We start from the raw sequence: 27912 nt of genomic DNA on the forward strand, positions 1-27912 counted from the left end.
TTAACAAAACATAACCTTAACAGAACATAACCTTAACAAAACATAACCTTAACAAAATATAACCTCAACAAACTATAACCTTAACTGAACATAACCTTAACAAAACATAACCTTAACAGAACATAACCTCAACAAACCATAACCTTAACAAAACATAACCTTAACAAAATATAGCCTCAACAAACCATAATCCACAAGAAAATAACGAAACATAACCTAAAAAATAGTACATAACCTTAAAATGTTCTTGTCAAGAAGAAACCTTAAAAAATGTAATGAAATTTCAGTAATATTTTTATGTTAAGTTTAACTAGTTTAATAAGAGCTAAAAGATTTGTTTCACACACCGTTCCGGAGAGAAATTTCCTGAGGGCGGGTTAATTTTTTAGCCGTCAAATGACTCCTTAATTAAATAACTTGGCAGCGTTTATGAGAGAATTTTTAAGGACCACGGAACGATGTGTTTCTTTGAAAAGAAAGGCCATCGGGGTATTATGGAAACTCGTGAAAAAAATTACATAACCTCAAAGTGGTTCTGAAATTAGAACGATCGAAGTTTCCAAGTTCCAGGACCGTTGTCCTTAATTACTAAATTAAACTTGCACGCTCGACTAGTCCAGGCCACGAGTCCTGACAAACTTTCAGAGGTGCTATGATCTTCGACTTAGTTCTGATCATTTTTTAAGTGTAATGTGATCATTAATACTTTCGGATTTTATTACGAGGTGTGTGCTAGACATATTGTTAATGGACGAGCATAATATAATTTTAATATATTTATTTCAGTCAAGCTTTAATTAAATACATCAATTTAATATAAGTATCCTACTTAAGAAGTAAGAAGTAGGATACTATAATAGTATTATAGTAAAATTGTACAAATAATAAAAAAAATGATTATTTTTATATTTAGGTAATTATTTTAATTGTCATTTGAATTATTAAGGGATTTGTAATTATTCAAGAAAAATTACCACCATGTTACCTTAATTTTTATTTCAAATGTGAGAGATTATTTAATCATTATAATAATGCACTTAAAAATGATTATTTGTATACTGAAATAAAAAGATCAAACTGCCACCTTAATATTTCAAATATTAAAGGTTATTTGGCTATTTATATACATATACTTAAAAATGATAATTTGTATATTCATATATTTCATCAATTATTAAACATTACTTAAAAATAATTATTTTAATTTTTCAAACAAAATTACTACCAAAACACCACTTTAATTATTATCCCAATCCTATCACTCTGAAAGATTATTAAAATAACAATCTTTAAACCCCATATTTTATATAGCATCATGTATAAATCAAACCATCTTAAAAAACCTTCAAAAGTACTAAAACAGATTTCTGTCCACCCAAGGAGAAAACTCGAGATATATTTTCATGAAAATTCAGTTAGAAAGCTTTTTGATCGTGACCACGATCATTAAATTCTCTTCGCATACGTGACACGTGGACAATATCGCAGTCTCCAGTAGACTCGTTGGTCATTTTACAACGTCTACTAAAATTTACCACCTTGAGCCAATGACGTCGTATCACCCCAGCTTCTTTTCTGTTGTGATGTATAAAAACGTTGACAGCCTACCAAACACATTATAGCGGGCCCTTTTTCTTTCGCTCCTCGTCGCTGCTATAAAAACAGATGCTCTAAGTCATAGGTTCTTAAATCGTGGTTCGCGAAGCAATTTTGACATTAACATCCCCTAACTTTTATTCAAATAAATTATTTATTAAAAATTTTTTGTGTCAAGACTTTTTGTGTTATTTTAGTAGAAATTTGGGATTTGGAAGTAGAAGATTTGGAGGATTTGGAATTGAAAGATATGGGGGATTTGGAATTGAAAGATTTGAGGGATTTGGAGGGTACAGAAATTTAGCTAATTGGCAATTCTAGAACTTGGCAATTTTACAATCGTGAAACTTGGAAATTTAGAAATTTGGAGATTTGGAAATTTGGAAACTTGGAAATTTGGATGCTTGCTAATTTGGAAGCTTGGAAATTTGGAAGCTTGGAAATCTGAATGCTTGGAAATTTGGAAGCTTGGAAATTTGGAAGCTTGGAAATTTGGAATCTTGGAAATTTGGAAGCTTGGAAATTTGGATGCTTGGAAATCTGAATGCTTGGAAATTTGGAAGCTTGGAAATTTGGAAGCTTGGAAATTTGGATGCTTGGAAATTTGGATGCTTGGAAATTTAAATGCTTGGAAATTTGGATGCTTGGAAATCTGAATGCTTGAAAATTTGAATGCTTGAAAATTTGAAAATTTAAAAATTTAAAAATTTAGAAATTTTAAAAATTAGAAATTTATTACTTAAAAAATTTGAGAACAAAAAACCTTGAAAATGTGTATCACTAAAAATGTCTAATATTTTATCCAAATTGCCCGCAAACTCAATTGCATTACAGAACTTGTAAATACCCCATCAAAATACCGAAGTTCGATACCAGACTCCATAGCTAGTTTCAACAGTATCGATATGATATTCTATCGTGGATTATCATCTGCACCTGAAAATGTTCACATTGGCGTTTCAAGGGCAGCTATCAATTTAGTCAGCAACGACTGTCGGATTAAATTGAAAGCAGCCGTTGTCCATGGACCGTCGTCTTGACCCCGGACGTTATCGTCGAACTCAATTTAGGGAGTTGATGTAGTCAAGTGAAACTATTCCGGCACAAATGTTAAGGCGATTAGTTTCTCTCATGTGCACTAAGGTATCCGTTGAAGGAGCGAACAGTAACAGTTTTGTTGTTGTTGCCTACTCTGGAACTTCCAGAGTGTCTCTTGATGTTGTTCTTCATCGACGATGTACGAGATACTAGATAAATAGATAAATCAGCTAATTTAATCAAACAGCAATTCTCACTTTGATTTCCATACAAAATAAGATATACATCAACATAATGTATATATCAACATAAGTAAGTAAATTAGATGTAATAAAGATATTCTGTTCTGAAGTACAGCGTTGTGTAAACCTACGCTCAAGAACAAATCTTGTTTACCTAGGAAAGGTGTGGGAACCAAGAAGAAATTTATCAGCAGTTGATTCTTTGGGATTTTAGGAATCTGGACATTTTGGAATACGTTGAGAATTTTGGGATGTAATATTTGGTAGTAGGTGAATTGAGGAATTATGGATGTGAGAATGTAGGTATGTGACGCAGGGATTTAGGATTAAGGGAATTTTGAAATTTGAGATTGGAATTTAGGGATTGGAACATTTCAAGGTTTGGAGATATAGGGATTGAAAGATATAGGTATTTAGGACGTAGAGATTTGGGACGTAGGAATTTGGGGCATAGGGATTTGGAGACGTAGGAATTTAGGGCATAGGGATTTGGGGCATAGGGATTTGGGACGTAGAAATTTGGGGCATAGGAATTTGGGGCATAGGGATTTGGGACGTAGGAATTTGAGGCATAGGGATTTGGGACGTAGGAATTTGGGGCATAGGAATTTGGGGCATAGGGATTTGGAGACGTAGGAATTTAGGGCATAGGGATTTGGGGCATAGGGATTTGGGACGTAGGAATTTGGGGCATAGGGATTTGGGACGTAGGAATTTGGGGCATAGGGATTTGGGACGTAGAAATTTGGGGCATAGGAATTTGGGGCATAGGGATTTGGGACGTAGGAATTTGGGGCATAGGGATTTGGGACGTAGGAATTTGGGACGTAGGAATTTGGGGCATAGGGATTTGGGACGTAGGAATTTGGGGCATAGGGATTTGGGACGTAGGAATTTGGGGCATAGGGATTTGGGACGTAGGAATTTGGGGCATAGGGATTTGAGACGTAGGTATTTGGGATGTGGGTATTCGGGACATAGGAATTGGAAGATATAGGTATTCGGGATAAAGGAAATGGGAGATATAGAAAATCGATATGTAGATATTTGGGACGTAGGTGTTCGGGACGTAGGTATTCGGAATATGGGTATTTAGGATGTAGGTATTTGGAATGTAGGTATTCGGAACGTAGGTACTCGGGATGTAGGTATTTGGAACGTATGTGGATTCGAAATATAGAGATTCTAGACCTAGAATATAGAATATAGAGAATATAGAATTTCGCAGTCTAAAGCCTCAGAATCTAGTGATTCATATCTAGGATTCTCTAATTGAGGAATCTATCTATTGAGGATCTAAGGATTTGAAATATTATACCAAATCTATACGCCTTCAACGACATCTTCATCAATGCAACCTCCATAAAACACAATTTCTATTCAATAAATCCACACATACCCATAAAAATAACATCTTTAGTACACTATAACCTACTACAAGATGAACTACTACAGAATTATCTCACCATACTAATCATTAAAAGATTAAATACAAGGTCACAAAATTCATCAAAGCCAAACTCTTATCTTCATATCTAAAATTGATCAAAAACGCATGGTAACAGATGGTTCCAATTTTTCAACGCCCTCTTTCATGACACCGATCGTATCACATTTCATGGTGTCCATTTTCATAGAAAAACGCAGGTGCATGATCACCCTTGTAACTTTCGATGTTTCGATGTTTGCAATTCGACGCTGTAGGGATAGCAATCAATTAATCACGCGTAGATATTAGATACGAGATCGAATTGGAAATTCCATCTAGTCACGATGAAATGACTCTCTACCTAGATTGTAGAAGGGCAGCGCCGTTTCATTTCCTGGTTGCACGTTCGACGCAATATTGGTGAATGTCGGACCCAAAAAGCGCCATGTTTCGTTCTAATAACCGAATAGCGCAATTGTTCGGTATAATTTCGTTGGTCTGTTCGCGGTCCTGCGGATATTTGCACGCTAATTCTGTTAGGGCGTTCTGTAAGTTGGTGGGGAAGCAAAATGGTGAATCAAACGGTGAATCAAAATGGAGAGTACTTCACTCTTGAAGAGTAAAAGGGAATTGTGAGTCACTTAGATTCTTATATCTCTGCAATTATAGATTTTAACATTCTTATATTTGTAACTTCTTATATTTCTTTTGAACACATCTATATTTTTATTCTATATTTTTGAACACTTCTAGATTGTTTATTGCGATAACTTGCTATCCAGGTAGCTTTCTTATTTTAAATAATAATTTAAACAAATAATAATAGAATTATTATCTATTAATACTTACTAGTAACTTCTTACATTTCTTTTGAACACATCTATATTTTTACTCTATATTTTTGAACACTTCTAATTTTCTATTGCGATAACTTGCTATCCAGGTAGCTTTCTTATTTTAAATAATAATTTAAATAAATAATTATCGAATTATTATTTATTAATATTTACTAGTAACTTCTTATATTTCTTTTGAACACATCTATATTTTTATTCTATATTTTTGAACACTTCTAGATTTTCTGTTGCGATAACTTGCTATCCAGGTAGCTTTCTTATTTTAAATAATAATTTAAATAAATAATTATCGAATTATTATTTATTAATATTTACTAGTAACTTCTTATATTTCTTTTGAACACACCTATATTTTTATTCTATATTTTTGAACACTTCTAGATTTTTTTATTGCGATAACTTGCTATCCAGGTAGCTTCCTTATTTTAAATAATAATTTAAATAAATAATTATAGAATTATTATTTATTAATACTTACTAGTATTCATTGTCATTTATTATTACTTGTTACTATTTATTATTAATCATTATTATTTATTATACATATATTATCATTCATTATTATTTATTATTACTTATGACTATTAATTATTATTATTGTAGAAATTATTATAAAACTCTTGTTGAAATTTATACCAACTTTTGTCGAGATAAAAAATAATTTCATAAGCTAATTCTCATACTCTCACATTAATTTTTCTTACTTCAGTTAAAAAACAACCGTAATTATTGTTTTTTTTACAAAACATTGAATGTATTATACAAGGAATATATTCTTACAATATCTTTATAATAAGAACACACAATACTTTTTTACAATTTCAAAATAATGAAATGTAAGATTTTATTTTACACGAAAAACCAAGACGTGTCCATATAATTTTCATTATGTACTCTCTTTGCCTTCAATTATCGTTCGGGTTAAACACCGAGATCGAATGACCGATTTAAGCTCGCCTCAAATTTCATTAACACCTCTCTAACAGCTAGGTAATTGCAATTACCTCCATCAAAAGCAGATGATGCGAAACTTGAGCGATCGAAAAAAAAAATTTCGTTTCAGCGAATCGTTTGCACGAACCGTGCAAATTGATTACTTTCGTTTCGGAGATTATAGGTTCTCGATATCGTGTCTTTAACCATGAAATTTATCGATCAAAGCATTATCGACGATATTAATTTCGTGAAATGAAAGAAGATTGATATGATCGCTGCAAATATCTTTCACTTTCGAGTGTGCGCGGATGCTACTCGTTTGCGGTAACGTGTTATTACGTGCAGAGATTTGCAAGGTGTACTTTCTGATCCGTTGATGAGAGGAGAAAATTATAGACTTGCTATAATTCATTTTGTTTAATATGTGTAATGTTTAAAATTTGGATATTTTGGAGTTGTGACGTTTTGGAGAATTTTGAAATTCTAGGAGCTTGGGAATTTTGAGATTTTCAAAATTTTAGAGGTTTGGAATTTTGGAATTGGGATCTTTGGGTATTAGGGAATTTGGGGAATTAAAAATTTGAGAAATTGGAAATTTGGGAAATTGGATATTTGGGAAATTGGAAATTTGGGAAATTGGAAATTTGAGAAATTGAAAATTTGGGAAATTAGATATTTGAGAAATTGGAAATTTGGGAAATTAGATATTTGAGAAATTGGAAACTTGGGAAATTGGAAATTTGAAAATTGGAAACTTGAGAAATTGGAAACTTGGGAAATTGGAAATTTGAGAAATTGGAAACTTGGGAAATTGGAAATTTGAGAAATTGGAAACTTGTGGAAATTGGAAATTTGAGAAATTGGAAATTTGGGAAATTAGATATTTGAGAAATTGGAAACTTGGGAAATTGGAAATTTGAGAAATTGGAAATTTGGGAAATTAGATATTTGAGAAATTGGAAACTTGGGAAATTGGAAATTTGAAAATTGGAAACTTGAGAAATTGGAAACTTGGGAAATTGGAAATTTGGGAAATTGGAAATTTGGGAAATTGGAAATTTGGGAAATTGGATATTTGAGAAATTGGAAACTTGGGAAATTGGAAATTTGAGAAATTGGAAATTTGGAAAATTGGAAATTTGGGAAATTGGAAACTTGGGAATTTGGAAATTTGGGAAATTGGAAATGTGAGAAATTGGATATTTGGGTAATTGGAAATTTGGGAAATTGGAAACTTGGGAAATTGGAAACTTGAGAAATTGGAAACTTGAGAAATTAGAAATTTGAGAAATTGGATATTTGAGAAATTGGAAACTTGGGAATTTGGAAATTTGAGAAATTGGAAATTTGAAAAATTGGAAATTCGAGAAATTGGAAATTTGATACATTTATCTCCATTTTCAATTTAATTTTGAATACAGATTCATGTCGTTATTAAGTATTCCTACAACCTTGCATGACCTTATCTTTTCCAGATGTGTTACATACGAACAACTAGTAATTTCAATTGCAAAATTATCAGTGAAAAGAATATGCATTAATTTTTTATGCGTTAGGAAAAAATCATACATTACAGCATTTTTGCTTGTTAGGTTCTTAAATTATTCTATTATACCGTAATTGTACTGATAACTTCATCCTGCAATTTATTATCGCTTACATTATTCCCAAGTCCTACACGTGGTACTTCCCTGATTAGAATTTTCTATAATTAGCATAATGTTTCGCTAATGCCGTCGACTTCCATTAGCATTCTGTTCCTGTATTCGTTACGTAAAATCATTTTCATCTTCAAATCTATGCATCACGTTGCGTGTGGTTTTTTAAAATACTTGTAAAACACGGTAGTATGAAATTTCTGTTTGATTCAAGTGGATGCAAATACTAGTGACTTATAAACTGTCCTTATATTAATATTACTATATTAACACTAGGACTAATTTTGACGAGTTTAATATAAAATATGATCCAAAGATTCAACAAGAGAATAAGATATCCAGTTCGCGTGTTTCATTTTGGAAGAAGAGATAATAATAATCAGATTTACTTTTGCAATGATTGGAATATTAAAAAATTGTCTAAATTAGAATATTAGAACTGGTGAAATTTCACGGCCAATTCTTGAAGTCTGACTTGAATAACTTGTAACTATCGCGGGCTCTTTGATAAACTATATTCTTTGTGCGTTTGTCGTAACGGAGAATGTGCGACCCGTCCGGTGAACGCACATGAAATTGTTAAGGTGACTTGTGGTACTTCAATTTTGATCACCACAAAACCTGTCCTAAAACCATCTACTCTCAGTGCAAAATTTCATGAAATATTCAGTAGTTGTGATGACACGACATACAAATTGAACTCAGATTTATATATTTTGCTTTATGATCAGGAATTGGTTCTTCGATAAGAATTATTCGAATCATAAATAGATGAATGAGTTATTTTAGCAAGTACAATTTCAGAAATAAAACTTAATGGAGAGAATTCTTGCCAGATCATTTGCAATCGTATCAAGAATATGGCTGCCATCGCACTATAGAGCACATTTATGGCGGTAAATTTAAATTGTCCAAATGTGCTCCGCTCCCCTAACTCGCAAACCTAATCGCGCAGAAAATAACGACGATTGTCATTTCTAAGATCGCCGAGATTTCGGACAGTAATAAAGAAGTTTGAAACATCAACCCTCAGCTTTCCCTGTCATCAATATTTCAGCCCCGTTTCAAGAGTGGCTACGCGTGAGCCATCGATTTTTCACTATGTCTTGATCCTTGCGTGGAGAGCTTTCTGTTTCGACTCTTCACCATTGCGAGAGAATTATGGTGTAGGTTCTACACGGAAATTTATTTGACCAAAATTTCCACGTGTAATTTACAATTATGCTTCACTTTAGTAGCTATTTGCTACGCTCCTTTGAAAAGCAATTTGTATTTAATGTAATTTAAATTTAACGAGCCATTTATACGAGTGAGCTCGTTTCGGGAAATGATTTATAAGCTTGATAATAATGGACAATTCATTTAAGTAATTATTTCTAAATTTCATTCGGGGCTAATTAATTAAAGAGGAGTTAAACTAGTAACTGTTTAACGCGATGACGATGATGTACGTGATTTTCAAATAATGAAGTGGGTTAATTTGTGAATTTGTAGATGATAGAGGGGTTTGAGAATTTGACAGTTCCGACATTTTTGGATTTGGAGATTTAGGAATTTGTAATATGGAAATATGGAAATTTAGTAGTTGTACCAAATGAATCCAGGAATTTGAGGAATAACAAAAAAAATTTACTAATTTCGGAAGTTTAGAAATTTATTTAGAAATTTAGGAATTAAAGAAGTTCGAGAAAATTTAGGAATTTGAAGCCTTAGAAATTTTTAAAACTTGAAAATCTCAAGCTGGAGAAATTTAATAATCTGACAATTTCATAATAACTAAATCCATAACTAAATTTCAAAATCAAAAAATACGTGTTTTCAAATTTGAAAAAATTCGAATATCTGTACATTTCCAAATGAAAACGCTCGAACAAATGCAAACACCACATCTAAAACATGGACACAACTGTAAATATAAAAATGGAAAAATTCGAACATCTCTACATTTCGACATTGAAAAACGCGAACGTCTGTGAATTTCAAAATTGAAAAATTCGAACATCTGTAAATTTAAATGTTGTCACCTTCACACATTGTCGCCTAAAGGAATTCAGCGGCGCATCGAAACGTACCGAAGGCTACTCGATATTCGCACACGTGAAATATCGTCGAAGAAAATTCCGAATGTTGTTTCTGTCTCGATCAGAAATTCAATCTGCTCGAACACCTTTCGCCCGACGATTTTTCTTGCATCGCTTCGTGTCGCGGCGTTAAAGCGCGTTCTACTAATACGACGAAGAAAGAAGGAATTTAGTAAGCTTCTGTGAGAACGCGAGCGACATTCTCAATACCTGAAAATACATTGTAAAGCTGGTCTTTTTTCATTGAAGCCTTGGTCGAAGTGGCAGCCATGAGTGTCCTAAAGAACACGTGCATTCACAGAGGCAACGTTGTACCGAAGAAGATTACACGACTGCCTTTTCCTCCAACTTCCTCCATTCTATAGGATTCCTTCTTCTCGGTTTCCGTCTTTCTACACAGCTCCACTTTTTTACCGGCTTCTTCTCTCGACACCTCAATCCACACAAGAGAAATAGAACGTTACTCGATGTAGGCTGAGTTCCTTAACGCCTGAATGCTACGGTTAAGTGTTAGGGTTTAGTCGGCTAACAAAAATTCACTGTTTGTGTTGTTTGAAATTTTTAAGTGCGTGGTTATGACAATAAGCTACTTCAGAATTTGGGAATTAGGAAATTAGAGAACAGGAAAATTTGTGAATTGAGGAATGTGGGAATTGGGAAATATGAGAATTGAGGAATATGGGAATTGGGGAATTAGAAAATTGGAAAATTTGGGAATTAGGGAATGTGGGAATTGGAGAATGTGGGAATTGGGGAAGGTGGAAATTGAGGAATGTGGGAATTGGGGAATGTGGGAATTGGGGAATGTGGGAATTGGGAAATGTGGGAATTGGAGAATGTGGGAATTGGAGAAGGTGGAAATTGGGGAATGTGGGAATTAGGAAATGTCGGAATTGGAAAATGTGGGAATTGGGGAATCTTGGAATTGGAGAATATGGGAATTGGAGAAGGTGGAAATTGGGGAATGTGGGAATTGGAGGATATGGAAATTGAAAGATGTGGGAATTGGGCAATGTGGGAATTGGGGAATGTGGGAATTGGGAATTTGGGAATTGGAGAATGTAGGAATTGGGGAATGTGGGAATTGGAGAATGTGGGAATTGGAGAAGGTGGAAATTGGGGAATGTGGGAATTGGGAAATGTGGGAATTGGAGAATGTGGGAATTGGAGAATGTGGGAATTGGCGAAGGTGGAAATTGGGGAATGTGGGAATTAGGAAATGTGGTAATTGGAAAATGTGGGAATTGGGGAATCTTGGAATTGGAGAATATGGGAATTGGGGAATCTTGGAATTGGAGAATGTGGAATCAGGGAATCTTGGAATTGAAGAATGTAGGAATTCGGGAATGTAGAAATTGGGAACCTTGATGATTTTAGGATCTGTGAAACTTAACGCAATTCAAATCCAGAAATCTAAATCCTCAGTCCCAAAACTATCCATAATTTAAAAATATATAAACTCGAGATTTTCCTGTTCCGTCTAGAAGAAACAATCCGATGAGACGTCGATTTGTTTGGTCTAGACCAAGAACAGCTTGTACGTGGTCCTCATCGATGGAATTCGATCACTTGACCCCGATTCGAATCGAACTGCATTCGTTGGCTCAGCAAAAGGAACATTTACGTACGACAGGTGTTTTCGGTTCGATGGCTCTTCGTTGTTGCAAGAATAACACGACCATCAATTCATCGATGTCCATTGTGACGAGATAGCACCGATGTATTCGTCCATTCTCGCGTTTCGACAGTTAATTGGATAATATCGAATGATGCGAGACCCGTCGTCAGGAATCTCGCGCCATTTCGCCACTCGGCATGACGGACAATGCAAACAATTTCGGTTTGTCACTGACCTTCGATCCATTTCGAATTGCCGCCATTCTGTTAATGTCCGACGTTATGCAATTTGGTATTTGGTGTTTTCGATCGTTCCGTATCGACGGTCAGGTACACACTGCCTGTTTAAAATAAAACTTCGTGCTGAAACCTGATTACCTGGAACAGTTTCCGAGAAGGAGGAGAAAAGATTTTTACGATGCGTTTTAATTATATTCACGGCGTTTCGGCTCTCGTTGTTTACGACATGGAATCACGTAATGGAGACTGTTTTGAGCGCTTCTTTTTGTCATGTAATTTTATCGAGCATGTTTTCAACTACAAATTATACTTTCGTCATCGTCAATTTTATAGAGAATTCCTGGGACGAAATTTCATATTTGGGACGGTTTTTGCAAGTACACAGTCGGAAAAATAACGGAACTTTTTAAATATGAAGAAAAGTATTAGTTATTTTGTCAATATTAATTATTTTTATTCAAAATACACCCGCATCAATACACCGCTGGTCTCACACAACGTTAACGTAGATTTTTTTATGTCGTTTTGTAGAACAGCTTGAAACACCTTTGTCAAAGCTGCTTGGACTTGTGTAACAGTGTCATAAAACGTTCCTTTTATAGCTAATTTCAGTTTGGAAAAAGAAAGTAATCACATGGAAATAAGTCAGGCGAATTTGGAGGATGTTGGAGCACACAGACTTGTTCTTTCGCCAAAAATTCACGAACAGCGACAGTTCTGACATGGTGCGTTATCATGCAACAGAAACCAACTTCCCGGCACTCGATATTCGGGCCACACACGAACGATCCTCTTCCACAAATGTTCCATAACACCCAGATAATATTCGCCATTAACATTTTGTCCCTGTGGAACGAATTCCCGAAGTATAATTCCTTTAGAATCGTTAAAGCAAATTAACATTGTCTTCTCTCGGGACTTCTGGAATCGCAATTTTTTTATTTTGAAGAGCCTGGAGATTTCCACGTAGCACTTTGACGCTTTGTTCGAAGTTCATACTTGAAGCACCAAGTCTCATCGCTAGTTACAATTGATTCCAGGAATGTACAGTTTCGTCTGGCTGTTTTGATAAGATCCTCGCAATATTCAACGCGAGCAATTTGTTGCGCTTACCCGTGATTTTGTGACACGGTGACAATAGGTTCTGTCGCATTAAACGCTATAAGTTTACGATTCGTTGCTCGATTCTAATAATGATTGTTGTGTTTTGTAGGGGAGATATACTGTTTTCAGATAACATATTGTTTTAATAGATGTCGCTAGTAGTTTTCCTTAAAAAAAGTTCCGTTGCTTTTCCGACATAGTGTGTACTTGTATAGTCACATTTATCTAGACAATTTCATTTATCTGAACAATTTTATGATGCATGTCTGACAACTTTGCAACTTATTCATTGAAAGAAATAATTTCTGCATCATGTGCAGCATCCAGCATGAACTGCAAAACTGTCTGCGTTCAAAATAATTTCTCGGAATAGGTAATCAAAAACGAACCATCATCGTCACATTAAAGCATAGGAGAAAAGAGAATGAATGCACCAAAATTAATAACGAATGCACCATAACGAAGTCCCAACATTTGAAAATGAACGAATCTACGTTCTCGCGAAGCAACATATGTAGTCTCATCAGTTTCGTCGGATTTTTCCCCTAACGTGATTACGATGATGCATTTAGTCTGCAGACCGGCCTGAATTTTCACAGAGACTTCGACAACAAGCTTCCGATCGATCGCGATGCTTTCACGTGCGGTTATATCCGCTTCCTTTATGAGCATACATTGTCGAAGACGAATGGTGTGGTTTCCTCGGCATGAGAGAAAGATACGCGTAATTCGGCGACGCTGGTCTTTTGGGCGCCACGCCATTGAAAAATATGTACAGTCGAGAACAAATATCTTCCTGCGAAAAATAACCTAAGTGGAAGGAGTGTTAAAAGGAGTGATAGAAATGGCATATGACATTCTTATGATGTTATATTATATTGTTATAATATACTATTAGATATTAGTTTATTATTATGTGCTACTTAAAATTACTTCCACAGTTATAATATTTTCTTCAATGTTACATGCTTTAATTATGTTGATATTGATTATGAAATATATTATATACAATTACATAACAATATTACAATTATATACATTACATTAGATAACATAATATTAACATTATATTATATAAAACTCTAAAAATCTACAAACTTAACAATCAAAAAATTTGAAAATGTGTAAATCTCAGAATCTAAAAGTTGAAAACTTGCAATCTTAAAAATTTGAAAATCTACAAACTTTAATCTTCACAAATTCAAAACTGGAAAAATAATCGTACTTCTGAGACATTATGTCAAATTTTCGATTTTGCAATCCTAAAGCAATTGACCTATAAAATTCCGTAAAGATAGCTTAAAACTTTCAAACCTTGAAAAATCTGAAGATTTGCTATCCTCGACTGTACATATTATAATTAGAATCACGTGTGTGATATTATATGATAATATATGTGATGATATCATATGGCAAGAGTTCAAACGAGTCTCACTTCACCTTTCTTTTTTCTGCCACCGAACGAAAGTTGCTACGCCAAGAACAACGTGGAGAGCTTGAAAAATTGGTTCGAGTGAGTTAAACTAGCAACGAGAGACCCGGGGCTGCGATTGACCAGCAAAACGAACATCTCGTCGAGGAACGACTAAACTTGGAAACGAATACTACGTGCGCCGCATTGTTCGTGCCGCATCGGGATTTGTTCCTTTACGATTCTCGCAAAGCGGTTACCTCCGTTTCGACCTTTTTTTCGACTTTTCTCGAAAACGTCGTGAAGCAGATCTGCCTTGTGCCATACCATAGATCGTTTTAGAATCAGACCAGATTCTTGCTTCAACTTCTCGAATAAGATATACAGCGTAACAGCTATTTTTCAGATTCATGGAAAACGTTGTTGGAATCGGACTCAGTTACAGGGAAGCGGGTTGTTATCCGTCGGGTATTTATATGTACGAAATTTTTCAGCGAGGGATACAGTCAAATATTTGATATTATTTTTAATTCGATATTAGTTTTAATTGTTGTGATTGTTTACAGTTATTCTGAATGGATGGTTTTCAATTCCAATCCACATTCCCCAATTTCCATATTTCATAATTTTCATATTGCCCAATTTCCAGGTTCCCCAATTCCTACATTCCCCAAATTCTACGTTCCCCAATTCCCACATTAGCCAATTCCCACATTCCCCAATTCCCACGTTCCCCAATTCCCACATTCCCCAAATCTCAAATTTTTCAATTCCCACATTCCCCAATTTCCATATTTCACAATTTCCTCATTGCCCAATTCCCACATCCCCAATTCCCACAGTCCCCAATTCCTACATTCCCCAGTTCCCACATCCCCAATTCCCACAGTCCCCAATTCCTACATTCCTCAATTCCCACATTCCCCAATTCCCACATTACCCAATTCCCACATCCCCCAATTTCCACATTTCCCAATTCCCACATTCCCCAGTTCCCACATCCCCAATTCTCACAGTCCCCAATTCCCACATTCCTCAATTCCCACATTCCCCAATTCCCACATTACCCAATTCCCACATCCCCCAATTTCCACATTCCCCAATTCCCACATTCCCCAATTCCCACATAGTCTAATTCCCACATCCCCCAACTCCCACATTCCCCAATTTCCACATCCCCCAACTCCCACATTCCCCAATTCTCATATTTCCCCATTCCCACATTCCCCAATTCTCTACTTCCCAAATTCTCAGAAAATGAACGCATTTTTTAATTTTTTTATTTATTAAACCTTTGAATTTCCAAATTATTAAACTATAAATCCCTAAATTCTCAAATTACGGTTGTTTCGAAAATTTATAAATTCCAAATTTCTAAATTCCCAAAACTACAAAACCGCCAAATCCCCAATCTCCAGAACTTTGGAAAATGTAAAAATTTCCAAATTACCCACCTCCTAAATCACCAAATTCCCCTCTTTCTCCTTTCCCTAAAAATGTTGAAATTTCCAAATTCACAAATACTCAAAATAAAAAAACAAGAAACCTAGAAATTGCGTCGAACATCGAACGTCTTCCAACCTCCTCTTCCTTTATATGACAGAAACATTATACCTGCACCGCGATTAAATTAGGCGTTCCAAGAATGTTCGTATCCTGCAATTCATCAGCAGCTGGAGAATTTGAATAAAAGCCAACCGCGGAAAATTATGCTGCTAGGATCGTCGGTGATAAATCATTGATTTATCGCAATAATCCGTTCCAAACATTCTCCATTCAGACCGTGTCGATGCATCAGAGCGAATGCATAATTCATGTTTTGAGAGCAGCCTACTGATCGTATGGTTCAAAGAAAATCAACACGCCTCAGGTTCGTCGCTTGTTTTCCTTCGTGTTTTTTTTTCATTGGTTCTTCCTGGTAATTTTTTATCGCGAAAGAAATTTTTGCAGATCACTTCCGACTGTTTTTATTTACCGCGGGCTTTAAAGTGGAAGCCCGGTTACGGGAACCTGGAGGAACCAGTGACCTATGCTCTCGATGATTTACAGAGAGCAGGTTAACCAGCTCCAGAGTGGATTGGTAATGACAAAATGAGTTCTAGTTAAGCTTCGCGTGATGCAATTTGTGTAATTAACCTATTTCATCGTTTTCTAAGTTGTTTATTGATTTAGTGAGAACACCTGCTTTTAAGGAAAAATTTGTGAGCATAAGATTTTAGATAAAAATTTTTAATGTTCAAGTGTAATTTGTAATATTTAAACGGTGACATTTAATCTGTGCAAATTGTGAGAACCAAGTTTCCCACGACGTTGGCCTTCGTTTTTATTAACGAAGAGTGAATGCAAATTTTATGCTACTTACAAGATAATTATGATATGATATTATTATTTAATGGAATTTTATGCTGATAAGACTTCACAAAGTTTTCGACGTTGTTCTTTACGTAACACTTTCACGAGAACGTATTTCAAGAAATTTACAAGTCCGTTGCATGTACTTTGTAATTACCATACGATATTACGTAATTCGGGTAGTTTAGCTGATTTTTGTCAACAAATTTTCTCTTTTAAAGACTGGAACAGTTGTGTAATTAACAATCATAGAAATTGACTGCTTTAAATCAGGTTTATGGTTCAGACGGGAACATGTTTTGTTTAAAATGCAATAAAAAACAGTAATTTCTTAGTTGTTATTTGAGAGGTAACATAGCAAAGATTATTTCATTTTGTGTGAAATTAAAGAAAGTTATTTTCCAAGTCTACATTGTCTATTATTTTATTTGATACAATTTACTTTTTTAATAAATGTATACATAAATATAGGAAGAAGAAGCTTGGTTATGTCTGTAATGATTAGTCAGTCTTGAATCCATGTATATTCAATATATTTTCTATTTTATTCTTTTACATATTGTATATAATTAATTCGATGTAGACTGGATTTTAAAACGAGTAACAATTTTATATATGAAGAATTAGTAGAAATAAAAATGAAACGCATAGTGTCCTTTTTCTGTGTTATTCCTCTACTATTAACACGTGACTGTCATGGCGGACCGATGGCAAACCGCTCCACCTCAAAAGAAATATATCGAAATAACCAAAAAAATGAAAGGAAAGCGAACAAATTATGACAGAATTACTCTTACAGTAATGGCATAAGATAAAAACTTCAAAGTTTAAATACGATAATTAACTATTCATGTACCTATTTTATGACTGAAGTTTCAACATATGATACGTCCGCCATTTCTGTTGTGGCACATACCAACACGAATTACTTCTATATATAAAACAAGTCATTCTTATTTTAAAAGGAAAATTTTCATGAAGTTTACCATTCATTAAGAAATTGTCCTGAATCTTCGGTGAATTGAAACATTCAATTCGCACATTCTTTTAAATATAATGCAGCCATTACTTTTGTTTGATTTTAAAATTTATTTTAGTTCCAATGTCGACTATTCGTTGCTCTGAACATAACCAGTGCTTTGTTGTTTTCACGCTCGAATTCACGATTCAGGCTGCGATGTTTTCCAGCCAGAAACACGGGACACGGAGAAATTTTACGAGATATTAATTACGCGCCAACATAATTAAGTTATTGATTAATCTCACCGTGCACCTTCTCGTAGAGTAAATCAAGTTGCGGATGAATTTCGCTTGAGAACACGAAGGGTTGTTAATCGCGTGTTTGCAGCCGAGTTTTGGAGCCTCTCTTGCACTGAACATTTTAAAAAATTGTAAAATTCTATTACTTTTTTATGTCAGCATATTACAGATAATACTAAATATTCAGATGCATATCGAATTAATCAAATATTTCCATTTTTATACATTTTATAGTGAAGACTATCTCGCAAGTATTTAAGAGAATTATAATATTAAACCATTTAAGAAAATCATAATATTAAACAATTTAAGAGAATCATAATATTCACTGTAATAAATTAAGTAACAGAAAGTTGAAAATAATTTTCTTTGAAATTGAAGCAATTTGCAAATTACAAAACTCTGCAACCGTGTGACATTGAAGTTTAAAAATTTGTGAGGTTTAAGAACTTCGAATATTGGAATCATTGAATTCTTGAGTTTGTCAGTTCTGGAATTTCTGAGGTTGCATTACAGCCCCGTTCGTGGCAATATAACGGGAAACAACTGCAATTACCTGCTCAACAAGGTTGCAAGTACGTTAACGTGTCACGAAGTTCTGCAAGCACATCAAACCGCCAATCTTCGGTGTGGTGTGCCAGTAACAGCTATCAATTCCCGGAATTTACCATCCACAATTCGAGGAATGCGGTAGCTAGTTGTCCTTAAAAGGAGACTCGCATTAGTCAGCCGAAAGAGCAGATAAAAATTTCTTCGACCAATTGTGTTCTCGAACTTTCACTGAATCAATGTTTTCGGGTGAAAGTATGGCGATTAAGTTCGAACCTTGAAACTCTTCGCCGCTTCTGTGTACGCTAATATTTGAATCACACCTGCTACACAAAAACCGAACAAGCTAAAAAATCAAATTTTGCGAACATTATTGTTTTTCATAGTACACCCGATGTTATTCAATTTTATCGTTAAAATGAAAATAATAATTAAAGAAAAAAAATCTGTAAGCTTGAATATAAAATATTGTAAAAGCAAAAATATTTAACGAATAAAAAGTTGAAAGAACCTTAAACTAGTTAATAAATTGTGCGCACCTTGTATGAAGATCTGAGATTTTATTAATTCGAACAAATCAGTTAAGAAGATACAGTAAACCAGTTTGTAAAGAACCACTCTGTAAATTTTTTTCCAAGCCCTTTAATTTTCCAGGTAAATTTAACAATAAACAAAAAAGTTGCAGATAAATGTAATCTAATTTTACAAGGAGCATAATTGAATGCCAACGGTAAACGAAGTAAGGAAAATCCTAATGGCAACTTCACCTTTTAAACGAAATAATATATTTTCTTCTTCTTTGTTCTTGACGAACTTCTTCAAGATACAGTGGAAGATCCTTTAACATCTTTTAACTTCATTTGTGTTGAAACGTTTAATTAGGTTAGAAACGAGGGATGCAGGAAAATAATAAGTCACGGCGTATGCATTATTAATTTCGATTATTTGTATTTCTTAAAACAATTGTACGCGTATCGCAATAAATAATAATCGATAAAGCGCTTTGTACCAAATATTTTCTACAACAAATATTTGTATCGATCGTCTATGGTTTAACACCGTAGGAACTCCAGGATTTTTCCGTGCATCGGTGTTTTCACACGATGGCATTACGCGTTAAAAATCACATTCGTCATCGTAATCGACGCGTGTTCGGTTGACAGATTATAAGTTAAATTAACGATTAAATGTTTTCTTACGAACGGAACAACGAAGCAAGCGCGAGCAGTACGACCATCAGCAAAGAATAAGTGGACACACTCGCTTCAGAACGCAATAACAAGGCCGCCTGCGCAGGAATGGACACTTTTGTCAATGAAAAAGTGGTGCTGAAACACAAAAATACGAATCGTTATAAGAATTTTGAAAATTAACAGTTTGTGACTTGCAATCATATCTGATTTAAATATCACGACTAGAATTACATTTATTTACCTTTTCTTAACTCCGGAGTTGCTGCTACTCAAAACCACTCTACCAGTACTTTTAGGCATCAGGCTCGTCAGATTAACCGAAATCGGCTGAGATGCAAAATTCATTAAAAGTGCTGCTGCATCATTGCTTTTGTTTCGTATTACAGCCAGAACGTTGTTTTCCAAAATGACTGTACGCAAATCACCTTTTTTCAGTAGATCAGACTTTCTCAGATTTGTCAATGATGTGTAAAGTTTGTAGTCAGAGTCGTCAGTGGTTTTCTGCTTCTTCAAGTTCCGAGTTTTGTAGTCCGTGTGAACAGGCAGCCACGGTTTAGAAAAGTTAGTGAAACCTGCGATCAGATTTAATTGTAGACAATACAGTTTGTACGCTAACGGACATGGAGCAAGAGACACAATAGTCTTTTTACTGATTTACTTATTGATACGAATAGTTTCCTATTTACAAGATAATTATAATAACTGACATAATACATATGCCTGTTACTAATGTTAGTAATCATGAATTGGTGCATTTTTTTATAAAAGTTTGCTCTGTGTCATAATTTCTATGTCTCGGATTCACTCGTACATTTGTACACGCAGACTTGGTATGTCCTGCGCATGCGCTCATTAATCTGCGCATGCGTTCGCTGATCTGCGCATGCGCTCATTGATCTACGCAGTCAGAACACTAATTCACTACGCATATCTCTATACATATGTTGAAGTACTAAATCCCATTGATACTATCGTGAATGTCTAATAAAATCAACTTATCAAATGAAGTATTAACTATTTCACACAATATTTCCAAGCAACTTTTCGCCTGTACAACATTAGACATTGAATATTTCTCTTAGTGGAACAACTGTTATTTCTAAGTGTTCTTTCTTCACCGTATCTTATTTATTCATACTGACACAGATATTCTATTTCGAAAGATGGAAGAACTGAATTTATCAAGTATTATTTACTCGCCACAAATCCCGACAGGTGAAAGAGCTACAGCCGCCATATTTCTAAATAAAAAACATAATTCAATTTCATACTTTCGGCAGAAGCGAACAATTGGTTACATCAGTCAGAAAAACGAGGAAAATAAATTTATCATACTTCTAGAGGTCATCTTGTGGCGAGCACATAATATAGAAATAGAATGTCACAACACGAAATTATGACAAATGTTCGGTGAATCTTTTTTTTACCTGCTTGTGCACTGTCGTCCCATTGGAACGGTGTGCGTGCACCATCACGGAAGTCGTACTCGTGGAGAGTTTCGTTATCCACCATGCCGATTTCCTCTCCGTAATAAGACACAGCTACACCGGGCAATAACATCTCCAGCATTATCATCTGATCTCCTCTCTTCGGGTAGCGTGTGCCTACACGAACTCGATCGTGGTTTCCCATCTAAAGAAATGTTCATTTTTGTATAGAAATTTGAAAATTAAGAGATTTCGATATTTCCGAATTTGAGGGTTTAGGAATAGAAATTTGAAGTCAATAAGTGTTTTGTAGTACTACATTATTGCAAGTGTTATTTTCATGTGGAAAATCTGCGATCCATGTTCTCGAAGAGCAAATTAATGGATAATCAACGACAATAAAATGAAGATGATCAACAATAATTTTTGTTATAATTCTCGAATATCTCCAAAGATTTGGCCAGATCGTTATTGTTATTACTACTTGAAGAGAATTAAACAATTTACGTACCACCCAATTAGCTACAGATCCGTTTGGCATCATATTTAGCCATCTATCTATGATATTCTTGAACGTAGACGCGTCCGAATTTTTGTCTGCGTCTGTTATGAATTTGAAGTTGAACGCAACATGCGAACCGGCTTCGTAATACTTTATTGTGTTTTCCCAACTGGTATACGCTTCAGTTAACAACACCTACAACATGAGATATTTAAAAAATAGGTTCGTTTTCGAACATAACATGTCGCTTTAATGATTTCTAGAAAATAGAATAATTTGTTTCACCTTCTCGTCTTGGTTTTTTTCATTCGCATACTGATCTACATAGTCTCGCCAACTTTTCACCAGGGTATAAGTTTGCGGCTGATCTTTTGTTAAGATGTGATTGAAAGACACGTGATCAGTCTTATTAGCACCTGGTACATCGAGTGTTGGTTCGTCTTGGGTGTAATTACTCTCGAACAAATGTGGCACGGCGTCGATACGGAATCCGTCAATTCCTCTATCCAACCAATATTTAATCACGTCCTAAAGAATAACGCGAAGTAATGAGTCATCATGTTAATATATAGGTGGTTCAGTTTAAAAATTTTCTGTGAACGAACTTTCATCGCCATATTATGACATGAACAAAACTGACTCTTATTTGTATAATAATAATATGGTTAAGATCTGTAAGCGTATTTGAATCAGGGATACAAATCTTAACAAGATGTTTTACCTTCATTTCTTGTTGAACCTTAGGATTGCTGTAGTTTAGGTCTGGCTGTTTTGGATAAAATTGATGGAAATAGTATTGTTGTCTCTTCTCGTTCCAAGTCCAAGCCGAACCATTAAACACACTGGCCCAATTATTTGGAGGCACTCGTTTTATAACCGTTCCATTTGCCGACGTTTCATTTACCAACTTTCCATCGTTCCATATATAATAATCCGTGTATGGATCTGTGCGATTTATGCTCAATTGGAACCATAGATGCTCGTCGGAGGTGTGATTAGGAACCAGGTCCAAAACAACCTGGAATTCAAGAATTGAATCGTTAATATTTCTCGCGGTGATGTCAGATCGTTAATAAATGGTTTACATACATTTTGCTGTTTTATTATTTTACTTTATTATTACTTTACCATTTCACTATTCTGCTTTTTTGGTACTTTAATATTTCGATATTTTAGCATTTTGCTGTTTTACTATTTATTATTTTATCATTCTACAATTTTACAGTTTATAATTTCCCCGCTTATTTCATCGCACATTTTATGTGCTATACTACAAACTGATACTCTCCTTATATTACTGAAACTGGTAAACTCTCCTTATATTGCCGTCATTGCAAATTAATTTAATTTCTCTTCACAGACAAGTTATAACTCTCTTCTTACGAAGAAGCTCTTTCTACAGCTACGCTACAAATAATTTTCAGTTGCCGAGTTCTCGTATGGCAATATAACGAGAGATCACTGCACAAGTTCCTACACATATGCAATATTGTATACCTTCAAACCAAGCTTTTTCGCTTTCGCCGCGAGAGCCTTCAAATCTTCCTCGGTTCCAAAAATTTTATCAATTTTTGTGAAATTTCTTATATCGTATCCAAAATCTACCATGGGACTGTCGTAGATTGGCGACAACCAGATCGCTCCCACGTTAATATCCTTGAAATGCTCCAATTTCGATGTTATACCTGTTGAAAATGAAAATCACTTGATATAAGCTCGAAACAACTAATACAAAGTAAATGGTTATTGTAGTTACATATTGCAGGGTTATACGATCTGTGGTGATATACAGGGAGTTAATGCGTAATTACGCAACTAGTGATGATTAAACTTGCAACCACATAACACATAGTGATTTAATTGTTAGATCATGGAGATGTAATGTGTGGTAATGTAACATGTGGCGATGTAATGCGTGGGAATTTAATATGTAGATATACGGTGCGTGGTTATATGCAGTTTGTGTCTATGCAATGAGTGGTGTTGTAATACGTGGCAATATAACGCGTAACGATGTATCACGTGGTATTATAACGTGTAGCGATGTATCACGTGGCAATATAACGTGTAGCGATGTATCACGTGGCAATATAACGTGTAGCGATGTATCACGTGGCAATATAGCGCGTAGCGATATATCAAGTGGTATTATACCGTGTAGCGATGTATCACGTGGCAATATAACGTGTAGCGATGTATCACGTGGCAATATAACGCGTAGCGATGTATCACGTGGCAATATAGCGCGTAGCGATATATCAAGTGGCAATATAACGCGTGGCTATGTATCACGTGGCAATATAACGCGTAGCGATATATCACATGGCAATGTAACATGTAGGGATATATCACGATTCTTACCTATAAAACATGTGGTAAGCTAATACATTGATTTACTGCACGTGGCGACATAATACGCGGCGATTTAACGCGTGAAAATACGACAGGCGATATACTGCGAGGTGATACAACGCATAGTTTTCCAACGCGTGAAGATCTAATACGCAAGTAATATGGTGAAATAGAAGACGAACGGGTAGATGTACCACGCATGGCAATATACAGCGTGATGATATAACGCGGAGATATTTAATACGTGGCAATATAACGCGTGGAAACCTAATGCATTATATGTCAACTGGTGATATAGCGTGGCGATTTTATTCGTAACTATTCTACGTTTTAATACGTGATAATATGTCGAATGACAATTGCGAGTAATCAAACGCATAACTATACAATAATCCTTAGGTTTACAACGCGTGCAACTTAACGCGTGGCGATTTAATGCGCAGATATAGAGCTCGTGGCGTAGATAACATGTAACGATAACACGATGTTATTGAAACATTTGCTATATTATAATTCTTTCTGTTTCAGGTAAGTGGCAAACGCAGATAAACTGATTCTCCGTTATCGATGTAAGTAAATATTCTGAAAAGAATTAGAAATATTATTTTATTTCACTTTCGCGAAAATGTATGTACTTTGAATAAAATAAAGTTTAGGTATACACAAAAGCGTTCCGTCATTCTTCATTTCTATTTAAATCTTGACACGGTATATCATACTCAGCTGATCGTTACGTACACACTTCCGATTCGTATTACATAAATGGTTGCACGTATGTCTCGATTAAATGATGAGGCAGAAAAATATGAAGGAACATAAGCGTTTATATATTCCGAGTTCGGTTCTTGAAAACTCATCTGATCGAAATTGGGCTACTACAAATTAAATTGATTATTTACTATTATATTCAGTAATTAACGAGTGGATAATTCAAGAAATTAATAATACATCAAGGCTGAGAATTTTTTGTGTTTTTCGAAATATTTCTTTTTAGAGGATTCGATACATTCCTCTAGTTATTATTAAGCATTTATTCTACGTTACATCACCTGCGCGAAAAAAGGAAGTGGAACGTCAGAAGCGCAATTAAATATTACTAATTCTTATCATCTTTGTTATTGTACATTATGTCATTCTCGTGAAACGTGTAGAACGTGAAGACTAAAACTACATAAAAAATACCATGATTACGATGATTGATAATTTTTAATTTGAGATAATTTTCTGAAAAATGAACGAAAGCAAACTGAAAATATGATAAACTTAGTAGAATAAGATATTTCTATAATTAATTTTAATTCATTCGCCGTTTTATAATTTCAAAATTAAAAATATTTTGATAATCATAATTAATATTAAAATTCAGAAGTAAAGAAAAAAAGAAGAAAAATTAAAAAATTATCTAGTAATATTCCTTTTCCTTTTCAAACAACTTTTCGCGAAAACAACTTTTCCTTTTGCTTTTTCATGATCTCCCGAACGCTGTTGCAAAACGTACAAAATGGCCACAAACGGAGGTCTTGGATTTCGTGGTGCAAGAATTATCGATGCTCATCGTGTTACGAAACCGAGACACCTTTTCTCCCACGAACAATTTAATCACGCTCGTAAATTTCGTTTTACGGCTTATCGTGATCAAAATCGAACGTGAAGGAGAACGAATGCGTTGCTGTATTTCAGATCACACTCACCCTTCAGGCGTTTAAGATTCCAACGAAATTATTCTAGATGTAAATAATTACTAATAATGTAACTATAATTGTTCATAGGTATTTATATTTGTATAGGTGATGTTAAATATTAATATTTTGATAAGTCGCGTTAATTTGCGATTTTATATTATCACAGTTATTTTATCGACGTTCAGGATTATTTTATTAAGTCTGTTTTATTTGATTGATAATTTTGGTTATTTTTGTATGTATAAATAATATTTAAGACTATTTTATTATTTCTTTACTTTACTGTTTTACTGTTTTATTATTTGACTATTTTGCTATTTTGCTATATTACTATTTTAATATTTTACTATTTTGCTATTTTATTATTTTAATAATTTGCTATTTTGCTATTTTGCTATTTGGTATTTTACTATTTTGCTATTTTATTATTTTGCTATTTCACTATTTTGCTATTTTACTATTTTGCTATTTTGCTATTTTACTATTTTGCTATTTTGCTATTTTGCTATTTTGTTATTTTGCTATTTTACTATTTTGCTATTTTTCTATTTTATTATTTTGCTATTTTGCTATTTCACTATTTTGTTATTTTACTATTTTGCTATTTTGCTATTTTCCTCTTTTACTATTTTACTACTCTACAATTAAAAATACACTCTCAACTCTCTCAAGTTAAAATAAATTCACTTAAGGTCAATATTCCCATGAACCCAAGCTATTATGTTTGCTACTATAAACAATTTAAATAAATAATAATTAATTCCACTATTCGTATTTACTTTCCATTACACTAGTACAACTTCCAAATGAATAGGGTAATAAGTACCATCGTGAAAATAAAGAAGTCCGAAAGCAAATTGTCTCAAAAATAAAGTACTTGATGTGGTAATGATAACAAGTCACCGAAAAAGAAAATATAATTTCACTGCACACATGTACACACTATCTGTTGCTTCATAGTGACTCATAGTTGAAGAATTACAGTAGCTTTCCAGTGTACGAGGTTAGGTTGGAGCAACCATAACCTTCTAGATTAACGGAAGGGTTAAACTTTAATCGATGAAGTGTTGTTTTATCAGTTATCATATCAATTCTTCTTTCCTCCTTATGAAATTTATAACATTTTTAATTTCACTCGTGATAGTTATAAGAATATTATATAACGTTATTAAATTTTGTAATCTGAAAATATAGAGTCAGATTTTTCAAAGTAACAAATTATCTTAGCACCAAAATTTTCAAATTTTAAGCTTACATTTTACTTCTTCAGATTTTCCGCATTTCTCTGTACAGAAATTCTGCTAATACAGAAATTTAGAAACATAGATACGTAACAACTCAAAAAATTCTAAAAAATTTGAAACTTCGTCATCTTAAAATGCAATTAAAAGAAGTCAAACTTTTACCAATAACAAATTTGAAAAACTGGAAATTTAGAAATTAGAAGATTTCAAATTTGCAAGTTTGGAAATACAGAAATTAAAAAAAGTTCAACTTGTCAGATTAAGAAGCAAGAAATCTGTAAATTCCAAAAGTTTCCAAATTTTTTATTGAACTACCTATGAACAGCCATCGCCACACCGCGTTCTAATAACATAATACACGTATTCCAATTCCGTTGCAAACACGAACGTCGAATAAAAGGAAGTGTATCCTACCTTGTAGATCACCGACACCATCTCCATTTGAATCCTTGAAGCTCCGCGGATAAATCTGGTAGAAAACGGTACTGTTCCACCATCCCTTATTCTTCATTTCTCCGGCCGCTAAGGCGGCCGTCAGCAACAGGACAATGGCGACTAGGTTATTGGTGCTCTTCATGGTTTGAATTGTGCGGCATGCGATCAGGCTGCTCCCTTATATGCAACGTCCGACGGTAAAAAAGAACGCTGACTCGTTGCGATAAGAAGTTGAGAGCGATAACGGCGTATTTGAACGAGGAGTCGACTCGTCAACGCGACGGCCATGTTCATCGAACGATCCTTCGTTGATCGCTGAAATCCTTGAAGATACGAACGGTACATAGGTACCTAGAAACTATACGGAATAATGCGCATCGATTTCTCGTGAAATCGTAGGAATTAATATTTTGTTGCATAAACAACGCTTGCTGCAGGGGTTCTCAAGCTGTGTGAGCAGGGTGGTTGCAATATTGTCTTGCAACTTTGTTTAATAATCTCCATAGACAAAATATTAGTGTTGAAACAGGAGGTGCAATTTTTGTTTAAAATGAAACATGCGTGGTTATTTAGGTTTAAAGTCAAATGAAATTCAAAGCCTTCAACTGATGTCACGTTAAATCATTTTGTTACTTAAGAATTGTACTGTGTAATTTTGTATAACAATTATGTTATTCAGTGGAACTATACTAAATTATGTTAAACGC

General features: G+C 34.3%; 2 protein-coding genes and 1 long non-coding RNA gene across 11 annotated transcripts in view; 1 reads left to right on the forward strand and 2 right to left on the reverse strand.

Moving 5' to 3' along the window:
• The window catches only part of LOC100881927 (dual specificity calcium/calmodulin-dependent 3',5'-cyclic nucleotide phosphodiesterase 1), a 245801-nt gene that overhangs the window by 144721 nt on the left and 73168 nt on the right, over positions 1-27912 (forward strand). The gene's annotated exons all lie outside the window — the stretch shown is intronic.
• Positions 9475-11947, reverse strand: LOC143264487 (uncharacterized). The gene is made up of 2 exons (XR_013038231.1): positions 11466-11947; positions 9475-10270 (listed from the first exon to the last, which is right to left on the reverse strand). It is a non-coding gene; the product is annotated as an uncharacterized LOC143264487 (long non-coding RNA).
• On the reverse strand, positions 19293-27375 carry LOC100879737 (maltase A3). The gene is made up of 8 exons (XM_003702647.3): positions 27185-27375; positions 22990-23177; positions 22214-22510; positions 21778-22020; positions 21502-21687; positions 20991-21195; positions 19805-20135; positions 19293-19698 (listed from the first exon to the last, which is right to left on the reverse strand). The coding sequence occupies exons 1-8, from the start codon at positions 27345-27347 to the stop codon at positions 19566-19568; spliced, it is 1746 nt and encodes a 581-aa protein (XP_003702695.1). The 5' UTR covers positions 27348-27375; the 3' UTR covers positions 19293-19565.

Source organism: Megachile rotundata, chromosome 5 (assembly GCF_050947335.1).
Source record: "Megachile rotundata isolate GNS110a chromosome 5, iyMegRotu1, whole genome shotgun sequence".
In the NCBI taxonomy this organism is placed as follows: Eukaryota; Metazoa; Arthropoda; class Insecta; order Hymenoptera; family Megachilidae; genus Megachile; species Megachile rotundata.